The sequence below is a fragment of the Symphalangus syndactylus genome, chromosome 4 (genome assembly GCF_028878055.3).
Source record: "Symphalangus syndactylus isolate Jambi chromosome 4, NHGRI_mSymSyn1-v2.1_pri, whole genome shotgun sequence".
Lineage (NCBI taxonomy): Eukaryota > Metazoa > Chordata > Mammalia > Primates > Hylobatidae > Symphalangus > Symphalangus syndactylus.
Window position 1 is genome coordinate 115,674,041 of NC_072426.2, and position 27,283 is coordinate 115,701,323.

General features: G+C 37.0%; 1 protein-coding gene across 13 annotated transcripts in view; it reads right to left on the minus strand.

Moving 5' to 3' along the window:
- The window catches only part of INPP4B (inositol polyphosphate-4-phosphatase type II B), an 849,925-nt gene that overhangs the window by 149,433 nt on the left and 673,209 nt on the right, over positions 1-27,283 (minus strand). For all 13 annotated transcript variants that reach the window (XM_063637640.1, XM_055276001.2, XM_063637634.1 and 10 more), the window contains one exon: positions 8,931-9,108. In XM_063637640.1, the coding sequence (XP_063493710.1) occupies positions 8,931-9,108 (178 nt within the window). The remainder of the gene's footprint in view (positions 1-8,930; positions 9,109-27,283) is intronic.

Consider the following 27,283-nt stretch of genomic DNA (forward strand, 5'->3'; position numbering starts at 1 on the left):
GCTCTATCAACTGTTTTCATTGAAAAGCCCTTAGAGTTCAGAAATGCCAGGCTGAACTCAAGATTTTGTTGTTGTTCTTTTATTTTTAGTAATTTTGTCCTTTCAAGATTTTCCATTTGAGTAGTGTCATTAGTATTCAACAACTCAGAGTCCAAACCTCTGAATTATCCTCACGAACGCCTATTTTCTGGATTAGTCAGCAATTTATTCTACTTATACCTTTACAATAATTTCAAAACTCGATCCTTACATTTCCACAGCTAGTCCCAGTTAAGATCCTTTCTACATTCCATAGGGATACTTTCCACAGTCTCTTTATTGGTTGGTTCACTTCAACTTGCCTTTCCTTTACGATGTTATCAAAGGCCACCGATGTTAAAATATACACTTCTGAGTTCCAACCTTGAACTACGATTCAAATACAAATATAAATGAGAATTTGTATTTTTAGCAAAGTCCCCCAGAAGCATTTCTTTTTTTTGTGATGCCCAGTAATGTTCAATAATTCAAATCCAGTATCTTAACTCAGCCTATGTATTGTTATAAAGATGACCTTCATAAAACATGTATCTAATCCTTCCTCATTCAACAGCCTTTTCAGTGCCAACAGAATAACGTTTCTCTTGAATCAATAACTAGGTGTTAGATGACCAAATTATACGGTGTTTTTCAAGCTATGAAACATTGCTGAAACATTCACATTTCCAAAGTGTGCAAATAATTGTGTACATAACAGTGATGCATGAAAGTTGCAGGTCCATATCCTCCTCCACTCTTTTTATCCTCAGCCTTCTTGATTTCAGCTGTTCTGGTAGGTAGCTAAGGGCATCTCATAACAGTTTGAATTTGCATTTTTCTAATGGTAAATGATGCTGGGCAACTTTGCATGTGTTTATTTACCATTCATAAGTCTTCTTTGGTGAAGCATATTTTTAATTCTTTTGCCCATTTTTAATTGAGCTGTTTGTTGTATTAAGTTCTAAGAATGCATTATATATTCTGATACAAATCCTTTAACATATGCATATTTTATAAATATTTTCTCCCAATTCATGACTTCTTATAGAAGTTTGCCTGCTTTTATTCTTTTACACTGTACATTAAGGTTTATGATCTATTTTGAGTTAAATTTTATATATGTATGAGGTAAACTTAATTGTTCTTTTTGTTGCTCATGGATATCCAATTGTTTCTGCAAAGTATGTTGAGAAGATACTGTTTTCCTCTGGCTAGCCACATGCAGAAAATTGAAACTGGACACCTTCCTTACACCTTTTACAAAAACTAACTCAAGATAGATTAAAGATTTAAATGTAAAACCCAAAACTATAAAAACCCTAAAAGAAAATCTAAGCAATACCATTCAGGACATAGGCATAGGCAAAGATTTTATGATGAAATCACCAAAAGCAATTGCAACAAAAGCAAAAGCTAACAAATGAGGTCTAATTATACTAAAGAGCTTCTGAACAACGTAAGAAACTATCAACAGAGTAAACAGACCACCTACAGAGTGGGAGAAAATTTTTGCAGTCTATCCATCTGACAAAGGTCTAATATCCAGAATCTACAAGGAACTTAAACAAATTTACAAGAAAAAAGCAACCACATTAAAAGTGGGCAAAGTACACGAACAGACTCTTCTCAAAAGAGACATTTATGTGGCCAATAAACAGATATCAAAAAGCTCAACATCACTGATCGTTAGAGAAATGCAAGTCAAAACCACAATGAGATACTGTCTCATGCCAGTCAGAATGGTGATTATTAAAAAGTCAAGAAACAACAGATGGAGGTGAGGCTGTGGAGAAATAGGAACACTTTTATACTGTTGGAGAGAATGTAAATTAGTTCAACCATTATAGAAGACAGTAGTGTGGCAATTACTCAAAGACCTAGAACCAGAAATACCATCTGACCCAGCAATCTCATTACTGGGTATCTACCCAAAGGAATATAAATCATTCTATAATAAAGATACATGCTCATGTATGTTCATTGCAGCACTATTCACAATAGCAAAGACATGGAATCAACCCAAATGCCCATCAGTGATAGACTGGATAAAGAAAATGTACTACATGCACACCATGGAATACTATACAGTTATAAAAAGGAACAAGATCATGTCCTTTGCAGGGACATGGATGGAGCTAGAAGCCATTATCCTCAGCAAACACACACAGAAACAGAAAACCAAACACTACATGTTCTCACTTATAAGTGGGAGTTGAACAATGAGAACACATGGACACAGAGAGGGGAACAAAACATACTGGGGCCTTTGGGATGATGGTATGGTAGGGAGGGAGAGTATCAGGATAAATAGCTAATGCATGCAGTGCTTAATACCTAGGTGATGGGTTGATAGATGCTGCAAACCACCGTGGCACACGTTTACCTATGTAACAAACCTGCACATCCTGCACATGTATCCTGGAAATTAACATTAATTTTTTTTAAAAGATACTGTTTTCCTAATGAATTTCTGCTGTGCTTTTGTCTAGTTATTTGAACATATATGTGTTGGTTTATTTCTAGATTCTCTATTCCACTGAACTTTATGCCTTTGCTACACTAGTATGTTACAAAGGACATAATACATTGGTATTATTTTTATTTGGAAGAGTAAATATATATAAGAAACATATTTGAATTAATAAAAAATCTATTCACATATTTACCATTTTTGGCATTGCCTATTCTTTTGTGTACATTCAAATATCTCCTGGTATCATTTCCTTCTTCCTGAAGACTTTCCTTTATGATTTGTTGTAGTACAAATCTGTTATGAAATTTCTCAGCTTTTGTTTGCCTGAAATGGTCTCCATTTCACCTTTATTTCTGAGAGTCAGCAGGATTTTTTTTTTTTTTTTTTTTCAGTAGCTTGAGGATGTGACTTTATTTTCTTCTGGCTTGCATAAAGCCTAATAAGAAGTCTGCTATCATTCTTGTTGGTGAATGTCAGAGAAACTTGTGCCTTTTTTTTCTATTATGTCTTGGTTGTTTTCACAATGTTCTGTCTCTGTTTTTCAGCAACTTGATTATGATGTACTTCAGTTTATTTCTCTATATTTATTCTGTGTGGAGTATATTGAGCTTCTTGGGTCTGTAGTTTCATTAAATTTTGAAAAACTTTGACCATGATTTCTGCCAATATTTTTATGCTTCCCTCTCTTCCTTTTTTAGTCATTTCTGTTTATATTCCTTGATTTTTCTTCTAGTCATGGATCATTTTTTCCTGCTTCATTGCATGCTTAGTATGTGCTTTTTGGATGGCAGGCATTTTGACTTTATATTCTTGGCTGTCAGATTTTATTGCATTCCTTTAAATAATGTTGGATTTTCTATAGCAAAGTAAAATTACTCGGAATCAGTGGGATCCTTTCAAGCCTTGTTTTCAAACCTTGTTAGGGTAGGCTAACAGCAGTCTCTAATCTAAGACTAATTTACTCCCACTACTAGGGCCATACACTTCTGAGGACTTTACTCAATTCCCGGTGTATTAAAAGGTCTTACCACTTTACTGGTGGAAAGATAAACTATTACCGGGCCTGTGTGACCACCAGGAATTGCTTTATAAGCTTATTCCTAATATTTATTTCTGTGGACATGGGTAGCTTATTCTCATGCATACATAGATTGGTACTCATAAAGAGTTAAAGGCACTCATTTACAGATCTCCAGGGTTCCTTCTGTGTGAAGCTCCTTCCTCTCTGGTACTCTGCTCTGTGAATTCCAGCAGTCTTGGCCTCCCAAGCTCTAATTTCTGTCTCTTCACCTTGAGAAGATAGTGTTTAGGTTCCTTTTTGCTACAGCCTAGGAACTGCCCTAGGAAGAAATCTAGATAGTTACAAGGATCACATAATTTGTTACCTATTTTCCAGTGCTTAAAAACCATTATGTCTACATTTTTCCACTTTCTTGTTGTTTAAGGTGGGAGGGTCCATGTTACTCCATCAAAAACAGCAGAAGTTCTGATTCCATAAATTTTATATATAGTCTCATTGTCAATATTATCTTACATTCTTATCTTTATTTTTCTTATTGTACAATTTTCTAATAAATTTTGTTTACTGTACACTATCACTTATTTCACCAATTAAATACCATTTAAAGGCAATTATGAAAAACAGCAACATAAGTTCTATCCTGAAATTTCATTTTCATCTAAACCATTTATTCTCAAGTTTTCTTAGACTCCTAATACATACTTTCACCAACCTTAAAAAAACAAAATTTCTACCCATTAAGTTCTTTCCCACAGTTTGGGACTGAGACAGACCTAGACGTGGTTACAATGAATAAACAATAAAAAAGTTATTCTCAGTCTTAAATAATCAACATAACATTCTTCTCTCTATTATGTGTATCTTCAACTTTTTAGCACACTAGCTGCCTGGCATTGCTATTACAGAAAACAATATTGCTTGAAAACATCCTGATTGTATATGTTTCAGAATACAATAGTTTTTATTTTTCTTTGAATACAATAGAATGTTTTCGTATAGTATATTGGGCTTGAAAGAATAGTAGGAATTATAAGCTACGAGAATTTCTCAAATATGCTGTGAGTATAGCCTCTAACATTTGTAATAAAAGCCATTATTTAACTATTTAACAAATGCAATATTGTAAAACACCCCATTCTTTTAAATTCTTAGGTTGTAAAAATTAAGGGCCATATCTATGTAGTATTTGTCATATAGCATCAAGTACAATACCACACATAATTAAGTGCTCAATAGTGCTTTTTGATAAGCAGGATAATAATGACTTTCTAAACAAGGTCTATCAATCTCAATGGAATAGAGAAAGTGATGGGTGTTTGAACACTAATATCACACAGATTTCTGAGCTACGAGAGATACCTAAACACTGTCCACATTCAGGCCTTTAAAAACATTATTTATTTTAGTTTGAATTTATTTTATCTATTCCTTGTATTTTTTTTCTTCATAGAATTGCATACTTTTAGTCTGAGAAAAAAGGAAATGCAGTTTTATCTCATTCTATTATTAACCGTTCATACTGTATGTTAAAATTTTGGTCTATCTTTTGCCTTTTTTGTTGGAATTATTCAGATAAACTCAGCTTGCCTTTTGTTAGATTCTTACACCATAAGATTATACTATTTCTTTAATATTTTCATGAACTAATATGCAACAACCAAATCCAATTATCCATAAGAAGGCATGCCAAGAATGTTAAAATTATGATACAATTTAATTGAGTTTGTGCATATTAGAACATGAAACATCAAAAGTATTGATTTTTGTGAAATTTTAGTAGTACTCCTTCCCTGCCCCCACATTTGTTTCCTTAGTCCTATGTACAAGCATCCATATAGCAATCTGAAGATGTAGTATACTGGTCAGGCTCACAGAATCTGGAGCCAGAAACACAAGGTGTGTGATTGTGAGTAAATTTAATATTTCTCTGCCTCAGTTTCCTCAACTGTGTAAACTAAGGCTACTCACAATACTTACTTCATAGAATTAGGAAGACTAAATGTTAAAATAATATTATCCACCTCATGGAACTCTGAAAACTGAAGCACTTATAAGAGTATCTCAGAGTTATTAAGCCACCAATAAATGCTAGCTATTACTGTCACTTCATCATCATCATAACCACTACTATCGACTCTTGGAGTTCCTGGGAAGAACAGGCCTCTGTTTTACTCCATTTTTCTACCTTTTGTGTTGAGCACAGTGACTGTCAAATAGTATGAATTCAGGAATTATTTTTAGTTTATAAATTGTGTGTATTTGTCTCTACCAATAGTGTTTAGATGGATGGAATTTTGGCTGGGGAGCCCTATCCATGTGCCTTGGTTCTCACTAGCAGTTGAGATGATGTAAGTTGCCTTTGGATCTACAAATATTGCCTACTCAAAGACTCCTGGAATATGCCCTCTCAGCAAGTTGAATTTTTCTGTTGCCACTTGTTTTTCCCCCAGACTATATGTTTAATTGATAATGATTTCATGGCTATTGTCTTGAGATGCAATGGCTTACCTAAGAGGAGAGATGCCATCTCTTTACAAAATAGAATACCTCCTTCTTCACTGCCCTGGGCTGCCCTCAGCCTTCCCCAGGTGCCCCAAGTCTACGACAGTAAACTCTTCCATGTTCAGGTGCTCAAAGGCTATAAAACCTTCACATTTCCCTGATAAGCATGAATATAGATAACTCCTTAATGTCTTGAATATGCTATATGGATAAGTCCCTCAGAAAACAACACTAGGTACCTATTTTCCAAACACGCCAGTTCAGAATCAGTAAAGGAAACCAGGGGACTAACCATGAAGTAAACATTTTTATTTTATAATCCATAGTATACAACAAGCCCAAAACTTAAAAACAGAACTTTTAAAGCTTATATCTCACTAATATTCAATTATATTTAAATTTAGAATACCACTGCAACTCTCTCTCTTTCATACCTGAATTCGTGGATCATACTTTGTTCTAAACCATGAGCTACTAACAGCGCTCATAGACTATACAAAACTGTTAACTTAGATAATTCTTTGAAATTCCAGTCATGAATTCTTAAAAGAATGCATGGCTTGCAAACTTAACTTAAAAAAAGATCCTCCTAGTTTTAAGGACTGAGAGATTTATTAGTCGACTAAGCTTGTCTACTCAGTAGAAAAGAGAAAACATAGGGGAAAAAGTTGGAGCAATGCTGGATTCAAGGAGCAGAAAATGCCCATCCTAACCTCCCACCACCACCAAAATCACTGCAGCAAGTTGTAAATGATGTATGAAATGACAAATTCCTGCCCAGTGCACAAGAAGAATATAAATACTGCTCTGTAATCACTGCAATGGTGTGCTATTCGCTAAAATTTTCAGCTTAGGTGAACCCAGGAAAACCTCACCTCATCTATAAATCCAAAAAAGAAATGAACCAAAATGAAATTATATTATTTTGCTGTATGCAACAACCGCCTCTTTTTTCTTTTTCCCTAGCCAGAAAAACATACTTATTGAATATCAGAATACTTAGGTGTTACTAAGGCATTTGTCTAACAAAAATTTTTAAAAAAACTTTTAAATAAGGAAATGTCAAAATCTATATATTAGACAGAGGACGCTAGAAAGAACTTCCATTCTGGAGTCATCCAGATCTGGGTTTGAACCCAGGTTTTGTTTGAATCCTGTATTTGACTCTAGCTGCATGACTTTTCACATTTCTAAAATTTCTCTGAGCTTTAGCCTTTTTCTGTGTGAAATGAAGATAATGTGTTCTCCATAATTCTGATGATTAAATAAAATGACATAAAGTGTGAAGCCCCTTGCCCTATTTGACACAAAGTAAGTACTTGCAAAATTTGGGTCAATATTTTCCTCTCTTTTCATGATGGAGGCATGTGTTCTGGCATGGAAGGAATGCTGCATTTTGAACTGGAAGTTCTGAGTTTCATACGCATCCGTGCGAAGAGACCACCAAACAGGCTTTGTGTGAGCAACATGGCTGTTTATTTCACCTGGGTGCAGGTGGGCTGAGTCTGAAAAGAGAGTCAGCGAAGGGAGATAGGGGTGGGGCCGTTTTATAGGATTTGGGTAGGTAAAGGAAAAAGGGGGGTTGTTCTCTGGCAGGCAGGAGTGGGGTTCACAAGGTGCTCAGTAGGGGAGCTTTTGAGCCAGGATGAACCAGGAGAAGGAATTTCAAAAGACAATGTCATCAGTTAAGGCAGGAACAGGCCATTTTCACTTCTTTTGTGGTAGAATGTCATCAGTTAAGGCAGGAACCAGCCATCTGGATGTGTACGTGCAGGTCACAGGGGATATGATGGCTTAGCTTGGGCTCAGAGGCCTGACAATGAGTTTGGGTTTTCGCTTTTTAATTTATTAGACAATTCACTCGAACTTTCTGAATAGATACTATTTTTTCATGAAAATAGGTATGTTTTCTCCTATGAGAATAACATATAAAAATGTATAAACTGCAATGTTAAATAAGCATAAGATATTATTATAAATTAACATACCTGAATAAAAAGTATGGACATACATAAGATCCAGGTTTCTATGAATCTGTTCTTCAGAGAGGTGGAATACTACACTTTTGTCTTACTCTACAATTATGAGAATTTTCTTTGGTCAGTTTCTTCAACGGCATATTTATTGAAAGTGTCTCATAAAAAATTACATGATCTCCTTAAAATGCAGAGGTGAAGGATGCACACATTGGAAGTGGACACTGGTTTTACATTGAAAATCAACTGTCACTTGTCTTTTTCTATCTCAGCTTTCTGTCTATCACACAGCTAGCTGCCCTCATTAGTTCTGGAAGTTGATATTGAGTGTCTACCCCATGCCAGACTAGCTCTCCTTTCTGCAGATAAAGGAACAAGTCACCTTTGGAAAAACTAAGGCTTAGATTATACTGCTTTTCAAATAACTAACACATTTGGAAATTTTTGGAACCTCTCCTCAGTAAATAATGCTGTAGAGAGCAAACTGAGGCAGAGGAAGTACCCCATACAGACTGATGTAAATCCACATCAAAGTTCTGCCTTCAAATGAAGTGGCATTCCCATTCAAATGTAAAGTTTTATATGCATAAAAATTAGGTGATCACCAGAGGAAAATAAAGTAATTTTCAAAATCTAATTTAATTCACTTAATAAGACCATAAACCAAAGAAAATGAAAGATGCCAAGGAAAAGAGAAGATATATACCAACCAATAACAGGTTTCATTTCCTACTAAGAAAAAAAAAAGAGTGCTCAGTAAGATTTGAACAGAGAATGAGGCCAATTCATTTTGATCCTGTGGCAATACTTTGAAGCTTACTTTTTAACCTACTCTATTTTACATTTCCAGATGCTATGAAAGGCAATATATGCAGAAAGCCAGACCAATGGGAATTTGAGTATTTCATTTTCCCAACTATAGTGATGATTTGGATCTTACTTTTTCTGAAAGCATCTTTAAAGAATTCTTCAAGCTGTCTGGAGAATGCTGGCTTGCAGAATTAAGCAGTAGGTCTGCATGGGTTGCTATAAGAGGTTGTAGTTGATTGATGTTGCTGAGAACTTCCTTTGCTTTGGCTGTGTTTTCAGGTGAATAGTAAATAAACTGGTATCCAGTACTGCAACAACAAAGATAAAAATAAGTTACACCAAAAGCATAATGAATGTTCAGCCCTTAATATCAGATGGCAAATGATAAACAGAACTCCAAGTATCACCCTTTCCTATTGATAAGAACTGTCCTAAGAGATTTTTAATAATGCACTAGCAATTTTTATGTCAAGTGACAAAAATACTTTTTAAAACTAGGTAATCTTGTTTTGCTAAAACACTGGGAAGATTAATAACATATATGTAATCATGTCAAGTATTAGTATTCAAAACAATTTAGTATTACTATTAATTTCTAATGAACTTGAGGCCACATAAGCCAGTGGGAAAAGATTCAAGCCAATCTCAACTTAAATCCTCGTTTGCCACTAACTAGCTGGGTGACTTCGGGCAGCCTTCTTCCTCACCAGGGAAGTGGGAATAATCATCTAAACAATTCTATGAGGTGTGTAACATTAGAAGTCATTCATATGAAGTGCCTAAAATTGTGCTTGGCACATAAATAGCATTCAATACTTACTACCTAACGTTTCCCCCCATGTTACTAGGTGAGGGGTGTGGAGGAAGTAAATTTTAATAGCTGAGAAATGAGGAGAAAATTAATTAATGTCAGGTGGGCACATGGACAAATTTATTGGATAGAAAAAGGACATTAGTAGCAGAATGCTATTTCATGTGTTATTTTATCATGACACTTTTTCTTCTTATGGCTTTCCATTTAACATACAAAGAACTCTAAGACTGATTATTAACTAGAGAATTATTGACTTTTTTTTTTTTGAGAGAGACAGGATCTCACTCTGTCACCCAGTCTGTAGTACAGTGGCACAATCAGAGTCCACTACATCATCTAACTCTTGGTCGGCGATGATCCTCCCGCCTCAGCCTCTTGAGTAGCTGGGACTACAGGTACAAGCCACCACACCTGATTAAATTAAAAAAAAATATTTTCATTGATACTAGGTCTTACTATGTTTGCATAGACTGGTCTTGAATGCCTAGCCTCCAGCCATCCTCCCCTCTTAGCCTCGCAAAGTTCTGGGATTACGGGCTTGAGAATTATTGACTTTTATAATCATTATCTAGGAACTAGTCAAGCACATTATGGGAGCAGGGATTCTTTAGAGTGAAGGAATCTTTGATCCATTTCATTAGGAAGAGGCATTTCAGCAGGAAAGCCGCAAAACAGCAAAACAGTTGCCAGAAGGAAAGAAGAGGGAAGTAATGGCTCATGCATGCACAAGATTGGTGTAAACTTGCTTACATCCCATTATACCCAAATGTCAAGACATTTTTTCAAAAAACTTTGCAGTCGATGTTATTTACTGAATATGTCTACTACATTTTTATCAGCTCAATTATTTAAGTTCCATAATTTTATCTCTCATCTTGAAACCTCAGACACCACTAAGAAAAACTGCCATTAGGAAGCATTATCTGTCCTATTCCTCTCACACTGATGATTTTTCAGGGGAAAATTATCAGAATCTTTAAGGAAACAATTTTTTTTGCAAACATATAATGAATATTCCTATTTTATTTATTTGCTTATTTAGCAAAAGATTAAAAGAGATGCCCTTTGAGGCTTGGGCTATTCAGAAGATTGAACAAGAAGTCAATGAACATATCAGATTTATGAAGGTGTCAGATTTATGAAGGCTAAGAAATGCATTACAAGTTTACTTGTAGACTTTTAAATGTCAGAAGTGAGGGGCTTCAAATAACACATACCTTAATTTGCTATTATATATGTCTTAACGCAAGTTAAAGTAAATGAAAAAAAAAAAAAACAATTGCGAGGAGGGGAAAGGAAACAGTAGTCCTAGCCAATTCGCTATGTCTCTTTCTGGCTTCTTGAGTGGTTGAGACAGATCTCATGCAGGAGTATACTAAGGACTTTACAAAAGAAATCATGAACTCAGGCTGGATATAAAGTTTAATCCGTAACAGACTTTAATAAATCAAACAGCTCCACATTATTTTTGTAAAGAAAATGATTCTCGAAAGATACAGATGTGTCACCAGAATTTGAACAACGTTTGGTATTCAGCAGCTCCGAGAGCAGAAAGCAAGACCTACTTACAGACCCAGTGCAGAGTCATGTGGTCACTGCTATGGGATCCCTCTTTGCAGGTCTGCTATCCTGTCATCAGAGGTCGCTTCCTGTGTCCTCTTATGGCTATTTACAGGCTTCCCGTGGCTTAGCCTTTGGAAAGCTAGAATGCTCATCGCCTTGTGGGGTCTTCTTCCATCTCTCTCTTCACATGACTGCTTTCTTTTATTATTATTATTATACTTTAAATTCTAGGGTACATGTGCACAATGTGCAGGTTTGATACATATGTATATGTGTGCCATGTTGGTGTGCTGCATCCATTAACTCATCATTTACATTAGGTATATCTCCTAATGCTATCCCTCCCCACTACCCAAGGTAATTTATAGATTCAACGCCATCCCCATCAAGCTACCAATGACTTTCTTCACAGAATTGGAAAAAAACACATGACTGCTTTCTGAATGTGTCTTCTCTGGCCTCTCATACACTCACTTCTATCCATTCCATTTTACTCCTATCACTATTGCCTTCCTTCTTTACTATTATTCTTTCCCAGAAGTTCACTGTTACTATTTTCCTGAATATTACTACTTTCATTATCAAATTCCCTGACAGTCTCCACTCCATTCTATTCTAATTCACACAGTTCTAATATTTATTCTGCACATGTTCTTTACTTATGCCCTAGTTGAATGGTGCTCAAATTTTAGCAGTCACAATAAGATTTCCTTGGGGATGAGGACACGGCCTCAATGTTTACTGAAAAAAATGCAGATTCCTTGGCAACATCTGCTAAGAGATTCTGCTTTAGTAGGCTGTAGCATTTGTGACAAGCGCCTCCAGAGATACTGACACAGGGACGGAGCATCTTTAGAGATACCCTGCCATTGTTTTGACTGAGATCCCCTCTAAACCCTTGATCATGCTACACAAGGACTCTCATAAAAGTTCCTTCCTAAGGTATTCAAATTTTCTTAGCACCTTTTACAAGGCTACTTTTACACCCCATCTTATTCACACAAGTTGCTTTGGTTCCCTCCTCATTACCAGTGTTTGCTCTCCTAACCTTTTTCATCATAATTTCATCTTTTCCCTCCCAATATATTCCCTTTCCTCTTCCCAAAACATTCTTCAATCACCATGATGGGACATAATCCTAACTCCTGCCTCTTTCTCCTAATCCAGTCTCTTTTGGAGCAGAGTTATGTAGCAGGCATCAGTTGTTCTGAGGAAGTCTTTTTACTGATGAGCACCTCACCTAGTGAGGCTGAAAGATTCATTTTCCGTAATAAAAGCCAACGTTGGTGTCCAGGATGAAGGGATGAAATAGTATGGTATGGAAAAAAAATCGCCACTCACAAACTAATTTTAAGTATACATAAATTTTATCTACCTATTCAGTGCCTTACTCTTTAAACATGTCATGTATTTTAACAGTTATAGCTTCTTAAATGGGAAATAAGTATAATTTAATTATCTAGATAAAAAGAATATAACTAAACTCTATTTTATAGTAGTATTAAATTTAAACTGGATCCAAACACTTCTGTCAACGATCAATCAGACGACTCTGGAAGAAAGGCAAAATATTTACTTGGACAAAATATTTTATAGAATATAGATAGTATTGCAAATCACAAATAATGAAAATTGAAATTAGTTTCATAATACTTTTCTATTGAGAGAGTGAATTAAAGTGTACTATATACTTTAACATATTCATTTAAATAAGGTAATATAATATATTTAATATTATTTTTGTTAGGATGCACACCTACATCCCCATCCTCACATGTTTGTGTGTGTGTATGTTGTTACTATCCACGTCATATTTTGGAGATGTGAAAAAAATATAAAGCGCATAATGAAGTAACATTCACATTCATAAGCTCTAATTGCTAACCAAAATACAATTAAAACAAGGACTTATAAATTCCTGAGTATATATTTGTCCCAGTCCCTTTTTCCTGGTCTTCCTTATTTTCCTATCCTCTTGCTCCAAGACTCAGTTCTTGGAACTCTTTTATCCATGTGTCCCTCCTAAGTAATCTCATGGTTTAAACACACATGTTGCACTAATCATTTCCAAATCTCCATCTCTAGCCTAGACTTTCCCCCTGAACTCCAATGAAAACAAAAGCTCTCCTGTTTACAGCTCCAGCTTAACCTGTCCCAAACTGATCCCGAGATCTGCTCCCCACTTTCAACACCCAGCTCCTTTGCACTCTTCCCCACCTTAGATTATGGCAGGTCCATTTAGCACTGTCTATGACTCTTTGTCTCTTATCTTTCATCCAACTTTTCATAAAGTCTTGCCTTTTCCTTCAAAATATACTCAGAATCCAACCACTTATTTCTACACTCATTGCAACCACCCCATCATTTCTACCACTAGGATTATTGTAATAGCTCACAAACTGGTCTCCATACCTCTGTACTTAAACTTATCTATTGCAAGATAATTAATACTCTCAGATATTGAAGTCCTTGGCTTATGATTAGGGTTTGAAGATGGCAGGAGGCAGACAAGAAGAGAAATATAATTTATTTTCCTTAACTCCTTGACCACAAGAGCACATTGTGGGACTTACTCTGTTACTTATCCATCCTTTCCCTTCCCACTCCATTGCTACCTCCACTCCTTAATCTGTTTGCTCAACCAAGCTACTACTTTGCACAGTGGAGCCATTAAAAAATATAGATGAGAGATGATTAACAGGCAAGGAGGAAAACAAGAAGGAAAAGACAGGGAAGGTGGGGCATGAACAGAAGGGGATTAGGATTGGTGAGTTTAGGGAAAAATGACTTAGAGTGGTGTGTCTCTTCTCCTGTGGCAGAATTAAGTGTCCAGAGGAAAAAAATCTAGAACTATTTCCACTTATATTTTTCTAGCTCAAATACTACTTGTAAAAAAAAAATGTGGTCTCTTGAATCCAGAGGAAGGGATATATATGCTCTCAGTTCTGACTGAGAAGAAAATAATATGGATCACCAAAGAAAATTTACACTTTAGTGCACTTAAATATACCCTTCTGGTCTCACATGGTTTAATAACGGGCTTCATGCCTCTCTGCTTTCCCCAGTGCACCCTTTCCATTTTCTACCGGAAGTGGGGTTTGGAGAAAAGAATTAGAAAAAAAAAACAAAACAAAACAGTATTTTACCTCTTTTGGATTTCACTTATATAATTAAATGAGTTATATGATCTGTACTTAAACTGATATTTACCTTTACTCCTGTTTTAAAAAAATCACAGTTTTGGGTGGGGTGCAGTGGCTCACATCTGTAATCCCAGCATTTTGGGAGGCCGAAGTGGGCAGCTTGCCTGAGCTCAGGAGGTCGAGGCCAGCCTGGGAAACATAGTAAAACCCTGCCTCTACTAAAATACAAAAAATTAGCCAGGTGTGGCAGCATGCACCTGCAGTCCCAGCTACTCAGGAGGCTGAGATAGGAGAATTGCTTGAACCTGGGAGGCGGAGGTTGCAGTGAGCCAAGATCGCCCCACTGCACTCCAGCGAAGGCAACAGAGCAAAACTCCATCTCAAAAAAAAAAAAAAAAAAAAAATATGGTTTCATGAAAATGTTAGAATCAAAGAGTGTTGTGATCAAAAGTTGATTCTGCCATTTATTAGCTCTGTGAAAAATGATGCTAATAGGAAAAAAGAAATAACGTTCATTTCTGCTGAAAATTCCCCCTCTAAGAAAATGTGTTTATTGGTTCAGATCACAGTGGCTTCTGCTATTCCACTTTTTAGTTCGCAAGTTCTTACTTGTACTTTCTAAACCATTGAAACCTCTTTTTTATGTACATCCTTTATTTAGCCCTATTCTTGTTTTAATTCAAATTTTCCGGGTACTATTACATGACCTTTAAATAAGCAAAGTCCAATGTGCTTTATTTCCTTTCCTGGCCTATTCCCACTTATCCATAAGTTCAATTGCCTTGATTTCGTTTGCCACCTTCCAAGGTCTAGTCAGTTCTATTTCTGCCTAGTTTGGCTTCTGGTATTTTCATGTTGTCCCTATGGAGATAATACCCAAACCTGGTCTCCTGATTCCTTCTGACCTCAAAATCTTCTCAGCTTCATCCTAGACTTTATGCCCTAATACACTTAAACAAAGTATAAAGTAAGAAAGGTCCAGGAGTAAAAATCATACCCCAATACTCTGCAAATATGACAGTTCCTTTGACTGCAAACAGGCATGAGAGACCTTTTTGGGGTGACAAAAATGTCCTAAAATGGGATTGTGATGATGACTGCACAACTCTGTAAACTTATTAAAAATCTTGGAATTATATACTTACCATAGTTCATTTTTATTCTAGACAAACTATACTATAATAAATTTCTTTTAGAAAAAAACAAATCTTTCCAAAATATGATATTATGGACTAATGATTATGATTCTGGAATAAGAATACAAAAAAAACAGAAGGTACATATATAAGCCATTTTATTTTTTTCCATGTTAAATGTGACAATACTTTAACAGAGTGCCTAATAAAGCCAACATTTTATACTGTATAATTTATGCTGGCCGGGCACGGTGGCTCACGCCTGTAATCCCAGCACTTTGGGAGGCTGAGGCGGGCGGATCACGAGGTCAGGAGATCGAGACCACGGTGAAACCCCGTCTCTACTAAAAATACAAAAATTTAGCCGGGCGTGGTGGCGGGCACCTGTACTCCCAGCTACTCGGAGAGGCTGAGGCAGGAGAATGGCATGAACCTGGGAGGTGGAGCTTGCAGTGAGCTGAGATTGCGCCACTGCACTCCAGCCTGGGCAACAGAGCAAGACTCCGTCTCAAAAAAAAAAAGAAAAAAAAAATTATGCTAATAATTTAAATCTCCTCTTCTATCACTTTAATAGATAATAATCATTAGGTACATATATGCTATGGGCTTAGCATTATGTTAAATGCTAGTTTTTCAGGGATTATATTATTTAATTTTGACAACAACCCTCTGAGAAACAAATATTAATTCAAGATGTAGAAATTGAAGCCTGAGTAGGTTAAGTAACCTGACTTGGATCACACAAACTAGCATAGATGGTAAAACCAGGTTCAAACCTGGGTCTTCACTGTTACACAGTTTGAACTCCTAATTATGTTTTACTATCTCTTGAACATAGTATCAACCCATTTTAAATTTGGAAAAATTAAAATGCTATAACTAATATGGGAAACATCTTTAATTGAATAAGTATTGCTTATAAATATTAAAATAAAATATAATTAAAGATGTTCTCACCTAATTAAAACAAAGTTCATTAGAGATGTATGATTCTATTTTATAACACAAATTGAAGAATTTCAGAATCGTCTCACAGTAAATTATTTTCAACAAAACTATTTTGTCTGAGTCTTCTTCCCACAAGAGCTTGCAAACCTAAGTCTTTATCTAGATGCTTGGTGTCTATGAATATCCTGAGGACAGCTGTAGTTTCAGGGCTTGCTTACTAACCACTCTGCACTAAAGTTCCTTCCATTCCTGAGAGGAAGGGAAAAGGATGGCACATTGCATCCAACTATTCTAGGTACTCTGAGATTGCAGAATGTTTTTGTTACCTAGTTTCCATATTTGCTGGAAGTAGAAGTTGCAAAATGATTTTATGAAAACATTTCTCTTATTTTACAACTAAAAAAAGGAGGAAAGACAAAACAAATATTCAAAAATAAATATAACTGTATTTATCTGTGGCACTCTAACTTATTAACCTTTCCAACACATTCACTGATATGTTTAGATTGATGTCTTCTGCATACATGTCATACTTTCTGTCAGGCACATTGTTTACATACAGCTCTACATACCTCATAATCCACAGAATAATTGAAATGGCTACATAATGTTCAACTTTAGTGATGCAGAATAGTTTGCTTATTCATTCATTCATTCAAAATGCTTATAATATTTTACTATTATGAATGGTAATCTATGAACATCTCTGAAAAATTTACACTTTTTATTTTTATTGTGGCCCTGTTCCTAAAAAAGTGGTGTTCCTAAGGTGTATTTGAGAGGGCTACAGATAGAAAACTGATAAGGCTACCGCTTTAAAAATATTTTTACTGACTACTAGGCAGGACAATTTTAGGCAGATTAATATAGTAACTGACTCTGAGTGCAAATCACATCAATTCACATGTTTTTTAATGGCACAAATAATTTATTTTAAAAATTATACTCTCTTAAAGACCCATAAGGAATTGACTAGACCAATTACATTTTATTTCTCTCTGGTGGATAGCAAAATCCCTTCCTAAGCTAACATTGCACATTTATTAAGAGGATGTTATGTGTTGAACATCTTTTGACTGCTTGAGGGTAAATTAGTATGGAAGAAGAACTTGAGACTAAGGACATAAGTCTAATTTTCTAGCTCTGGTTCTGTCACTAGCTGCATTGGTGACTCAATCTTTGGTCCTTGGTATTTTCTTTCTTTGTTTTTTTTTTTTTTTTTTGAGACGGAGTCTCGCTCTGTCGCCCAGGCTGGAGTGCAGTGGCGCGATCTCGGCTCACTGCAAGCTCCGCCTCCCGGGTTCACGCCATTCTCCTGCCTCAGCCTCTCCGAGCAGCTGGGACTACAGGCGCCCGCCACCACGCCTGGCTAATTTTTTGTATTTTTAGTAGAGACGGGGTTTCACCATGGTCTCGATCTCCTGACCTCGTGATCCACCCACCTCGTCCTCCCAAAGTGCTGGGATTACAGGCGTGAGCCACTGTGCCCGGCCCTGGTCCTTGGTATTTTCGTCAATAAAATAAGTAGGAGAATTCATGGTTTCTGGGATCCTCTCTAAGTTCTATGATTTAAAAGATTCTTGGCTGGGCACAGTGGCTCACGCCTATAATCCCAGCACTTTAGGAGGCTGAGGTGGGTGGATCACGAGGTCAGGAGATGGAGACCATCCTGGCTAACATGGTGAAACCCCATCTCTACAAAAAATACAAAAAATTAGCTGGGCATAGTGGCGGGTGCCTGTAGTCCCAGCTACTCAGGAGGCTGAGGCAGGAGAATTGCTTGAACCCAGGAGGTGGAGCTTGCAGTGAGCAGAGATCACGCTGCTGTACTCCAGCCTGGTGACAGAGCGAGAGACTCTGTCTCAAAAAAAAAAAAAAAAAAAAAAAAAAAGCTTCTTAATGTGAAAAAAAGCACAGACTCAACAAGATTATTTTATTATTTCTCAAAATGTCTCTTTAATGGAGTATAAACAACTGACCTTATTAATTAAGCAATGGAAATGAATGTCTTATTTCCTATATCCCCTTTCTCAGCTGTCTTGGCATTTACCCAGTTATAGAAACCAGAAACCTAAGAGTCCTTCAATCCTGCCCAGGCTCCCTCAAGCCCTCAGCCAACTGGATTTAAATTCTGTTAGATATTTCCTTAAAATCTTCAACTCCCCAGGTACCTGCTTTCCCTCATGCCACTATTATAATAGTCTAATTGTTTGCCATTCTTCTGTTCTCTCTACACTGTCACTCCAAATACTATGATCACGACAATCTTCAGCTGAAAACCTACCAATTGCAGTATCCGTAGCCTACAGGGTGAACTGCCAGGAGCTGACATAGCAAATAATTGTTTAAGATTTGGTCCTTGCTCCCTGCCCAGCCTAACATCCTTTCACACTCACCTACACTCTAGAAGCTGCTCTGTGTTGCTGGAGTTTATAAGCCAAGGTGCAGTAAATGGCACTATCATTGCCCAGATGTATGTGGGAGTCTTCCTTGATACCTCTGGGTTCTTACCTCCACTCCAAACACACATATAACCCCCAAGTTGCCCCTAAATACCTCTGTAATTTATCTTCTCTCCATCTGTGCTGACACTATAAGCCAATCCATCTTCCTTCTCTGATGGGGTTACCACAATAATCAATTATTAATGTAAGCCTCATCACAAGGAAGAGGACAATGAAATAATTCAGGCAAAGTCCCCTCTAATAAAGATTTTGCAATAACAGTGTTTATATCGTGTAACACAGCCAACTGTTTGATTTTTCTATGACATAAATTCCGTATGTACATTTTTTAAAGTTTGTAATCTTGTAAAAAAAATGAGATGTTCTACAGTTAGCTTTCAAAGCTCTGAAAAATATAGTATATTTTATTTGTAGATGACTGGAAATTTCTTTGTAGATGACTTTCTTTTCTGCTGTATGCTGCCTTTGATGACTGCCTTTGATGCCTATGATGACTATTAAATATCTAGAAAAACAGACAGCTTTAAAAATATTCTGGAAATCATTTGGCGTTTAACAAGTTCAAAAGTTCCTCCTTGGATTCAGTGAATACTTCTGAGATAACATACTGTGTCATGGTTTAAAATGTTGTTTCAGTTTACAGAAAAGGAGAAATGTAACTTCTGATTTACAGAAAATAAATCCTCAAATCATATTATCTTTAGATATTTAGTTTTAAAAATAAACAGAAAAAATGAATTTTTTTCTGTAATTTTCATATTAGACTTAACATTTTTACTTTTGAACCCTAATCTTCTTGTTGATTTTTTTTTCTGGTATATCTCTAGGTATACACATATAGCCACAGCTATAGTGAAGACAAGAAAATCTAAGAGTGAGATGTTCAGTGGCTTTCTGAAATCCCATAATAAGACTGGTTATGTATTTTGTCATTTTCAGACTGCCCTCTTCACCAAATTTGACATCACTAAAAATTTGGGGACAGTTTAGCAAACACATTTTGTCATTTACAATTAAAGTCATTTTCTTTAAAATAAATATTTAATTTTCTAAAATTCTGAACTGTCACACTATATACAGTGCCTCTTGCCTAAATATCAGATCATTCTTTGCCTCACAAGCTTTTGGACAGGTTATTGGAAGAATGTCACAACTTGGAAGTGTTAAAGTCACTACTGCATTACTGATATTGAATCAGGTTTTTAAGTTAGCCATTTTTATATAAATTGTCTCCCTTCTTCTTTCGGAAGATGTAAAAGTATATTTTCCCTTGCTAGTGAGGTGCAAGGAAACACTAATGTTATACCTGCCAAATAGTTGTTTTCAAAGCCTATAAGACATTTTCCACAAGTGTCTCTTTGTTTCTGTTTCTTTTTCCTAATTCCACAAAAAGTCTCTATGTCTGCTACTTAATTCTGTCACACTGATCTCTTCTTCAGGCATAGTCATTGGTTCTTCCCTTTATTCTTATGGCAGGCAACCCTTTGATGTTATTCATTCCCCCTATATATATGTCCATTCATCAAACACTTATCAAGTTAGGTCCTGGGGATACTGTGCTAAACTGGACAGACATATTTCATATTCTCAGAGCACATACAGTCTAGAGGGATTTTGTACACTGGAGACTTAAAGCAGACTTGGCTTAGACAAGGAGTCAGAAGAAGCTTCCAGGCAGAGATAATTTTTAGCTAAGATCTGTGGTGGTGAGAAGGTTCTCTTCTGGTTCACTATGGAGGGTAGAGGGGAGGGAAAGATGATGGTGTCATGGTGTGAGATGAAGCTGGAGAAGAAACCAGGGCCAGATCACATGTATGTATTATTGCACCTTAGATTTTCTCCTGCAAGCAAGAGGCAGCTAAGAAATTTTTAAAATTATGAAATCACAAGAATATTTGCCTTTAAGAAATATAATTCGAACCAAGATGAGGATAACTGATTGAATGAGAGCCAGTCTGGAAGGAAGGACAGTAATTAAGAAGTTTGGTAGTAGAATATTTAAAAGAGAGTGGTTCTATGGGCAAGGATCATCTTAACCCATGTTTCATTATTAAAATGCATAACTTCCAGATATAGAAGAAGGTAAATTAATTTTAAGTGAAAGCAAGGGAGAAAAAATTGTCAAGGATTTTCAGGTGCTACACTGAACAGTGGGGTGGATGGTCATGCCTTTTTATTAGGAAAGTAACCCCCAAAAGAAGCAAGTTTGAGAGCTAAAGGGATGCAAAATGATTCCATATCTCAATCTCAAGGTGTATGGAAGATACGAGTAAAGTGGAGCTACCTGCTAGATATATATTTATAATATTTATAATATTATGTAATAAAATATAAATATAAATATATATACCTCATCACCCATACCTCTACTTCACACGTGAATAATACCCAAAGCTCAGTACTCAAGACTGAATGAGAAATTAGGCATATTATGCATATTAATACAACTTTTTGGTGGTATTACTTCTAAAATTAAACTACCTCTTAACTAAGAAATCTTAGTTTCTTAGTTAAGAAAGAAGTCCTCTTGGCCGGGCGCGGTGGCTCATGCCTGTAATCCCAGCACTTTGGGAGGCCGAGGCGGGTGGATCACGAGGTCAGGAGATTGAGACCATCCTGGCTAACACGGTGAAACCCTATCTCTACTAAAAATACAAAAAATTAGCTGGGCGTGGTGGCGGGTGCCTGCAGTCCCAGCTACTCGGGAGGCTGAGGCAGGAGAATGGCGTGAACCCAGGAGGCGGAGCTTGCAGTGAGCCGAGATCGTGCCACCGCACTCCAGCCTGGGCAATAGAGCAAGACAGACAGACAGACAGACAGACAGAGAGACAGACAGACAGACAGAAAGAAAGAAAAGGAAGGAAGGAAGGAGAGAAAGAAAGAAAGAAAGAAACAAAGAAAGAAGGAAGGAAGGAAGGAAGGAAGGAAGGAAGGAAGGAAGGAAGGAAGGAAAGAAAGAAAGAAAGAAAGAAAGAAAGAAAGAAAGAAAGAAAGAAAGAAAGAAAGAAAGAAAGAAAGAAAGAAAGAGGAGGGAGGGAGGGAGGGAGGGAGGGGAGGGAGGGAGGAAAGAGAAGAGAGGAAAGAAAGAAAGAAAGAAAGAAAGAAAGAAAGAAAGAAAGAAAGAAAGAAAGAAAGAAAGAAAGTCCTCTTAACTAAGTGTAGTTATACTAAGTGTAGGAATTTATCTAGAAGAAACACCCAGAAATTTGCAAAGATATATGAATAAGGATATACCTTGCAAGTGCAGGTGGTTCTAATAAAAAACTTAGAAACAATCTAAATGACCATCAATAGTGTATTGGTTAGATAATTATGTTAAATCCAATCAATAAAATCCTACTCAGCTTTCAGAAAGAATAAGATTTACATGCACTAAATTGAGAAATTGCCAAAACATTTTCTGTGGAAATGTATCCTTTCTATATATTTACATAAATAATAGCTAATATCGATTAAGACCTCATCGTGTGCCAGGCACAGTTATAAATGCTTAGTACATAAACTCATCAAATTTTAAGAACCACCCTCTGGGTTAAGCAATATTATTTCCACTTTACAGATGAGGAAACTAAGGTACAGAAAGGTGTGGTAATCTGACTAATATCACAAAGACAGTATGTGACAATCAGAATTCAAATCTACACTGAGAGCAGAGTCTATGAATTGTCTGAGATGAAAGTTTCTACCTGTCCCAGAATGGGGGACAGAAAAATTAAACAGAGTTACAGAAAAGTCAAGAACATTACATTCTCAACATTTGTGTTTGTGGACTAAGAGAATCACTGCTAAAATTTAAATAATCTGACATTCTAAGAAGAAATATTGCTGCAAAGTAGATTAAACTGCTCAGATTGGTTTATTTTAAAGAAGAGGACTAGAACAGGTAGGATTTCAACTATACAAGCCTCTTCATTCTTTGAATTTGTGGACCATAAACAAATTTTGTTTTTGTATACAGCTACAATGAAAATAAAGAAGGAGGAAAAACTGCATTACAAATTCACTTATTACAAATTCACTCAGGATCATGTGAAATTGAGCAAAAATTGTGTGTGTGTCTGTTTGTGTATATATATCTATATATAAATATATATAAATTTGCATACCATATATACATACACATACACACACACAGACACATTTTTTTTTTTTTTTTTTTTTGAGACAGGGCCTCCCTCTGTCACCCAGAGGCTGGAGGGCAGCGGGGTGATCTTGGCTCACTGCAACCTCCACCTTGCAGGCTCAAGTGATCCTTCCACTTTAGTCTCCCAAGTATCTGGAACTAAAGGCACATACTACCAAGCCTGACTAATTTTGGCACTTCTTTGCAGAGACAGGGTTTTGCCATGTTGCTCAGGCTGGTCTCAAACTCCTGAGCTCAAGAAAACCACTGGCCTCGGCCTCCCAAAGTCCTGGGATTACAGGCATGAGCCATCACGCCTGGCCTATGTTATGTATATAACTTAAAAATTAGTCATTTTAAACAGTTCTGCAGTTTCGAATTTTTAATAGAAAAAAATATAAGGATGTAGATTATATGTGGAAAAAAAGACTGGAAGAGAGCACCCAGTATGCTACCAGTAATTGTTGTTAAGGAAGAATATTACAAGTATGCTTTTAATCTCTTTCTTTTGATTTTTCTGTTTTCCAATAAGCGTATTTCTTTACGAAACTGGAAAATTATCAGTGAAATTATTTATTAAAATATATATCACTAAAGGATCAAAGTATTTCTACTTGTATATGGCTTGGCCGGGCGTGGTGGCTCATGCCTGTAATCCCAGCACTTTGGGAGGCCGAGGTGGGTGGATCACAAGGTCAGGAGATCAAGACCATCCTGGCTAACATGGTGAAACCCCGTCTCTACTAAAAATACAAAAAATTAGCCGGGCATGGTGGCAGGCACCTGTAGTCCCAGCTACTCGGGAGGCTGAGGCAGGAGAATGGTGTGAACCCGGGAGGCAGAGCTTGCAGTGAGCCAAGATCGTACCACTGCACTCCAGCCTGGGCAACAGAGCAAGACTCCGTCTCAAAAAAAAACTACATATATATATATATATATATATGGCTTGACTTATGAGTTCATACAAAATAGTAAGCATAGTTAAGATCTCAGACTCTAAATTGCACTGTCAATGACTGACAAGTCAAAGGTCTAAGTGGAATCTAGGGATCATGCTAGAAATAGAAAGAAAAAAAAATCCAAGTACGGAAAAAATGAATTACCATCCCCAATCAAATAAGACGATCACATTGCTTTCATTGAATGCTTTCAAATCACTCACTCTCTTTCATAAAAAGAAATAAAAATTTTTATTCTTAAGAATGGAAGTGAAGGTGATTAAAACACATATTTTTGTAACTACTGATTAGTCTGCTCATTTGTTACTGGCGAAGGCATAGAAATGCGAATTGATGTTTTGCATCTCCCAAATTAATTAGTGGTTAATAATTCTATCAGAAAAACACATTTCAAAGGTAACAGTATAAGGTTTTGCCTCCAGTTCTCCCATTCCTAGTTTATCGGATGCCTACTATGTTATAGGTTATGGACAGCTTATTTCCCTGATATGATTTTCCCCTTTTTATGTAAGAAGCCTCCTCTTTATAATAGAGAATAAGAAAATATCTACCCTTATTCCTCCTTACAGTAGTAAGAAAAGTTTTCAGTCCCAGAGTTTTTGCCCTGTGACTGTAACCACTGATCTTATAGGAGATAAGGCTGCTTTAACTCTCTGTGTTGTTGTTTGCTGTGGTCTGAATGTTTGTGTTCCTCAACATTCATATGTTGAAACCTAACCATGAAGGTGATAATATTAGCAAGTGGAGGCTTTGAGAGGTGATGATGTCATGAGGAATTTGTCCTGGTAATGGGAGGCCCCTGAGAGCTGCCTTGCCCTTCTACCAGGTCAGGGTACAGCTAGAAGGTGCCATCTATGAGGTATGGGCTCCCATCAGACACTGAATCTGCTGGTGCCTTGATTTTGGACTTCCTATTGTCCAGAACTGAGGGCCATAAGTTTCAGCTGTTTATAAATTACCTAGTTAAGATATTTTGTTAGCAGCAGGAATAGACTAAAACCTTGGTTTACTTTTCTTTAAAAAAGGTCCCCAGGCTGGGTGCAGTGGCTCACACCTGTAATCCCAGCACTTTGGGAGGCCGAGGCGGTGGATCACGAGTTCCAGACCAGCCTGGTCAATATGGTAAAACCCCATCCCTACTAAAAATACAAAAAAATTAGCCGGGCATGGTAGCACATGCCTGTAGTCCCATCTACTTAGGAGGCTGAGGCAGAAGAATCCCTTGAACCTGGGAGGCAGAGGTTGCAGTGAGCCGAGATTGCACCCCTGTACTCCAGCCTGGGTGACAGAGTGAGACTCCATCTCAAAAAAAAAAAAAAAAAAAAAAAAAAAAAAACAAAGTCCCCAAATTCCAGCACAGGCTGTAGCTGTTGCAAGATCAAGTACAGCCTGCCACAGTCTTATCAGTAACATTTTAGTTTATTTTTCTTAATACTTTTCAAGGTGATTTTTTTTTTCTTTTCTGATTGAAATCTGGGGGAAGCAAATGTTCATTATGAGCATCTGAAGCATATTCGGGGAAGGTGGATGTGTAACTAGGGTAATTACTCAAGACGGGCATTTAAATTAGGACCACTTGCAGGGCATTAGTTCGGTGGTTCCAAATGAATACATAGAAAGTAACAAATTAAAATTCTCAAGAAGAAGCTAACGTGTCCTTCACAGGCTTTATTTTTTTATTTTAACAAAGCGTCTTGGTTTTAATTAGTTACTTTTTCGTGTTAATGATCCTACTTTTAGGTCATGCTCCTAGTTAGTGAAAGTTCTGTCTGAATCTGATGTTCCTGACATCAAGGCAGGTGGATTGCCTGAGGTCAGGAGTTCAAGACCAGCCTGGCCAAAATTGTGAAACCCTATCTCTACTAAAAATACAAAATTAGCCAGGGTGTGGTGGTGTACGCCTGTAGTCCCAGCTACTTGGGAGGACCAGAGACAGGAGAATGTCTTGAACCCGGGAGGCAGAGGTTGCAGTGAGCCAAGATCTTGCCATTGTACTCCAGCGTGGGCAACAAGAGCAAAACTCTGTAAAGAGAAGGGAAGGGAAGAGAAGGGAAGGGAAGGGAAGGGGAGGGGAGGGGAGGGAAGGGAAGGGGAGGGGAGGGGAGGGGAAGGGAGGGGAGGGGAGGGGAAGGGAGGGGAGGGGAGGGAAGGGGAGGGGAGGGAAGGGGAGGGGAAGGGAGGGGAGGGGAGGGAAGGGGAGGGGAGGGGAAGGAAGGGAACAAAAAAGCTGGGTGTAGTGGCTCATGCCTGTAATCCCAACACTTTGGAAGGCCAAGGTGTGCAGATCCCTAGAGCCCAGGAGTTAAGACCAGATTGAGCAAGATGTTGAAACCCTGTCTCCACAAAAAAAAATATAAAAGTTAGTTGGGTGTGGTTGTGTGCACCTGTAATCCCAGCTACTTGGGAGGCTGAGACAGGAGAATCACTTGAACCCAGGAGGTGGAGGTTGCAGTGAAGGGAGATAGCACTAATGCACTCCAGCCTAGGTGATAGAGTAAGACTCCATCAGAAAAAGAAAAAGTTTACAGAAAGCAAATATATGTTACATGTTGTAGGAATAAATTTTCCTTTCTTTTAAACAATACTAAAAGTAAAAACTTGATTCATATTTTGAGGGAGAAATCCACAAACTTTCATATGGTGTTGGAGTAAATCAACTGACACTAGGTACAAGTAGGTGTTTGATGTTACAAGAGAATACAGAAGTTACAAACATGCTAATTTGGGTCTATTAAAAAATGTGTAATTAGAATTTTGGTCATCTTAGAAAGATGTCAAGTTTTCAATATGAAATCGTCTATGATATGTTCGAATGTATGTGTCTGTATGTTACTCAAGCCCAGATTGTCCAAGATCAAAATTCTTATAGCTTTACTCTCACATTCGGTTCCATTTTGCAACACTCTAATGAGTTTTGGGATTCTCTAAACAAAAATTTCCAGTAAGTGAGTTGTAACACTTTATCTCAATAAATATTCTTTTAATTAGATTTCCTTTCCTCTTAATATATATACCAGTTGAAGTTCTATATAGTTTTTCAAGCTCAACTCGTCTGTGTAGCTATTTGTTTTTATTCTCCAAACCTTTTATCTGTCTTCAGCCAGCCCTACTCACTCATAGCTATATCAGTAGTTCTCAACCCTGGCTACACATTAGGCTCACCTGGGAAGCTTTTAAAATGTATCAATGCCTGGGTCCCACTACCAAAGGCTTTGACTTAATTTGTCTGGGGTGATATCCTGTTATAAATAAAAGGTTTTAAAGCTCCAAAGGTGATTCTAGTGTGCAGCCAAGGTTGGTAACCCCTGCTTTCTATATTATTAATCTTATTG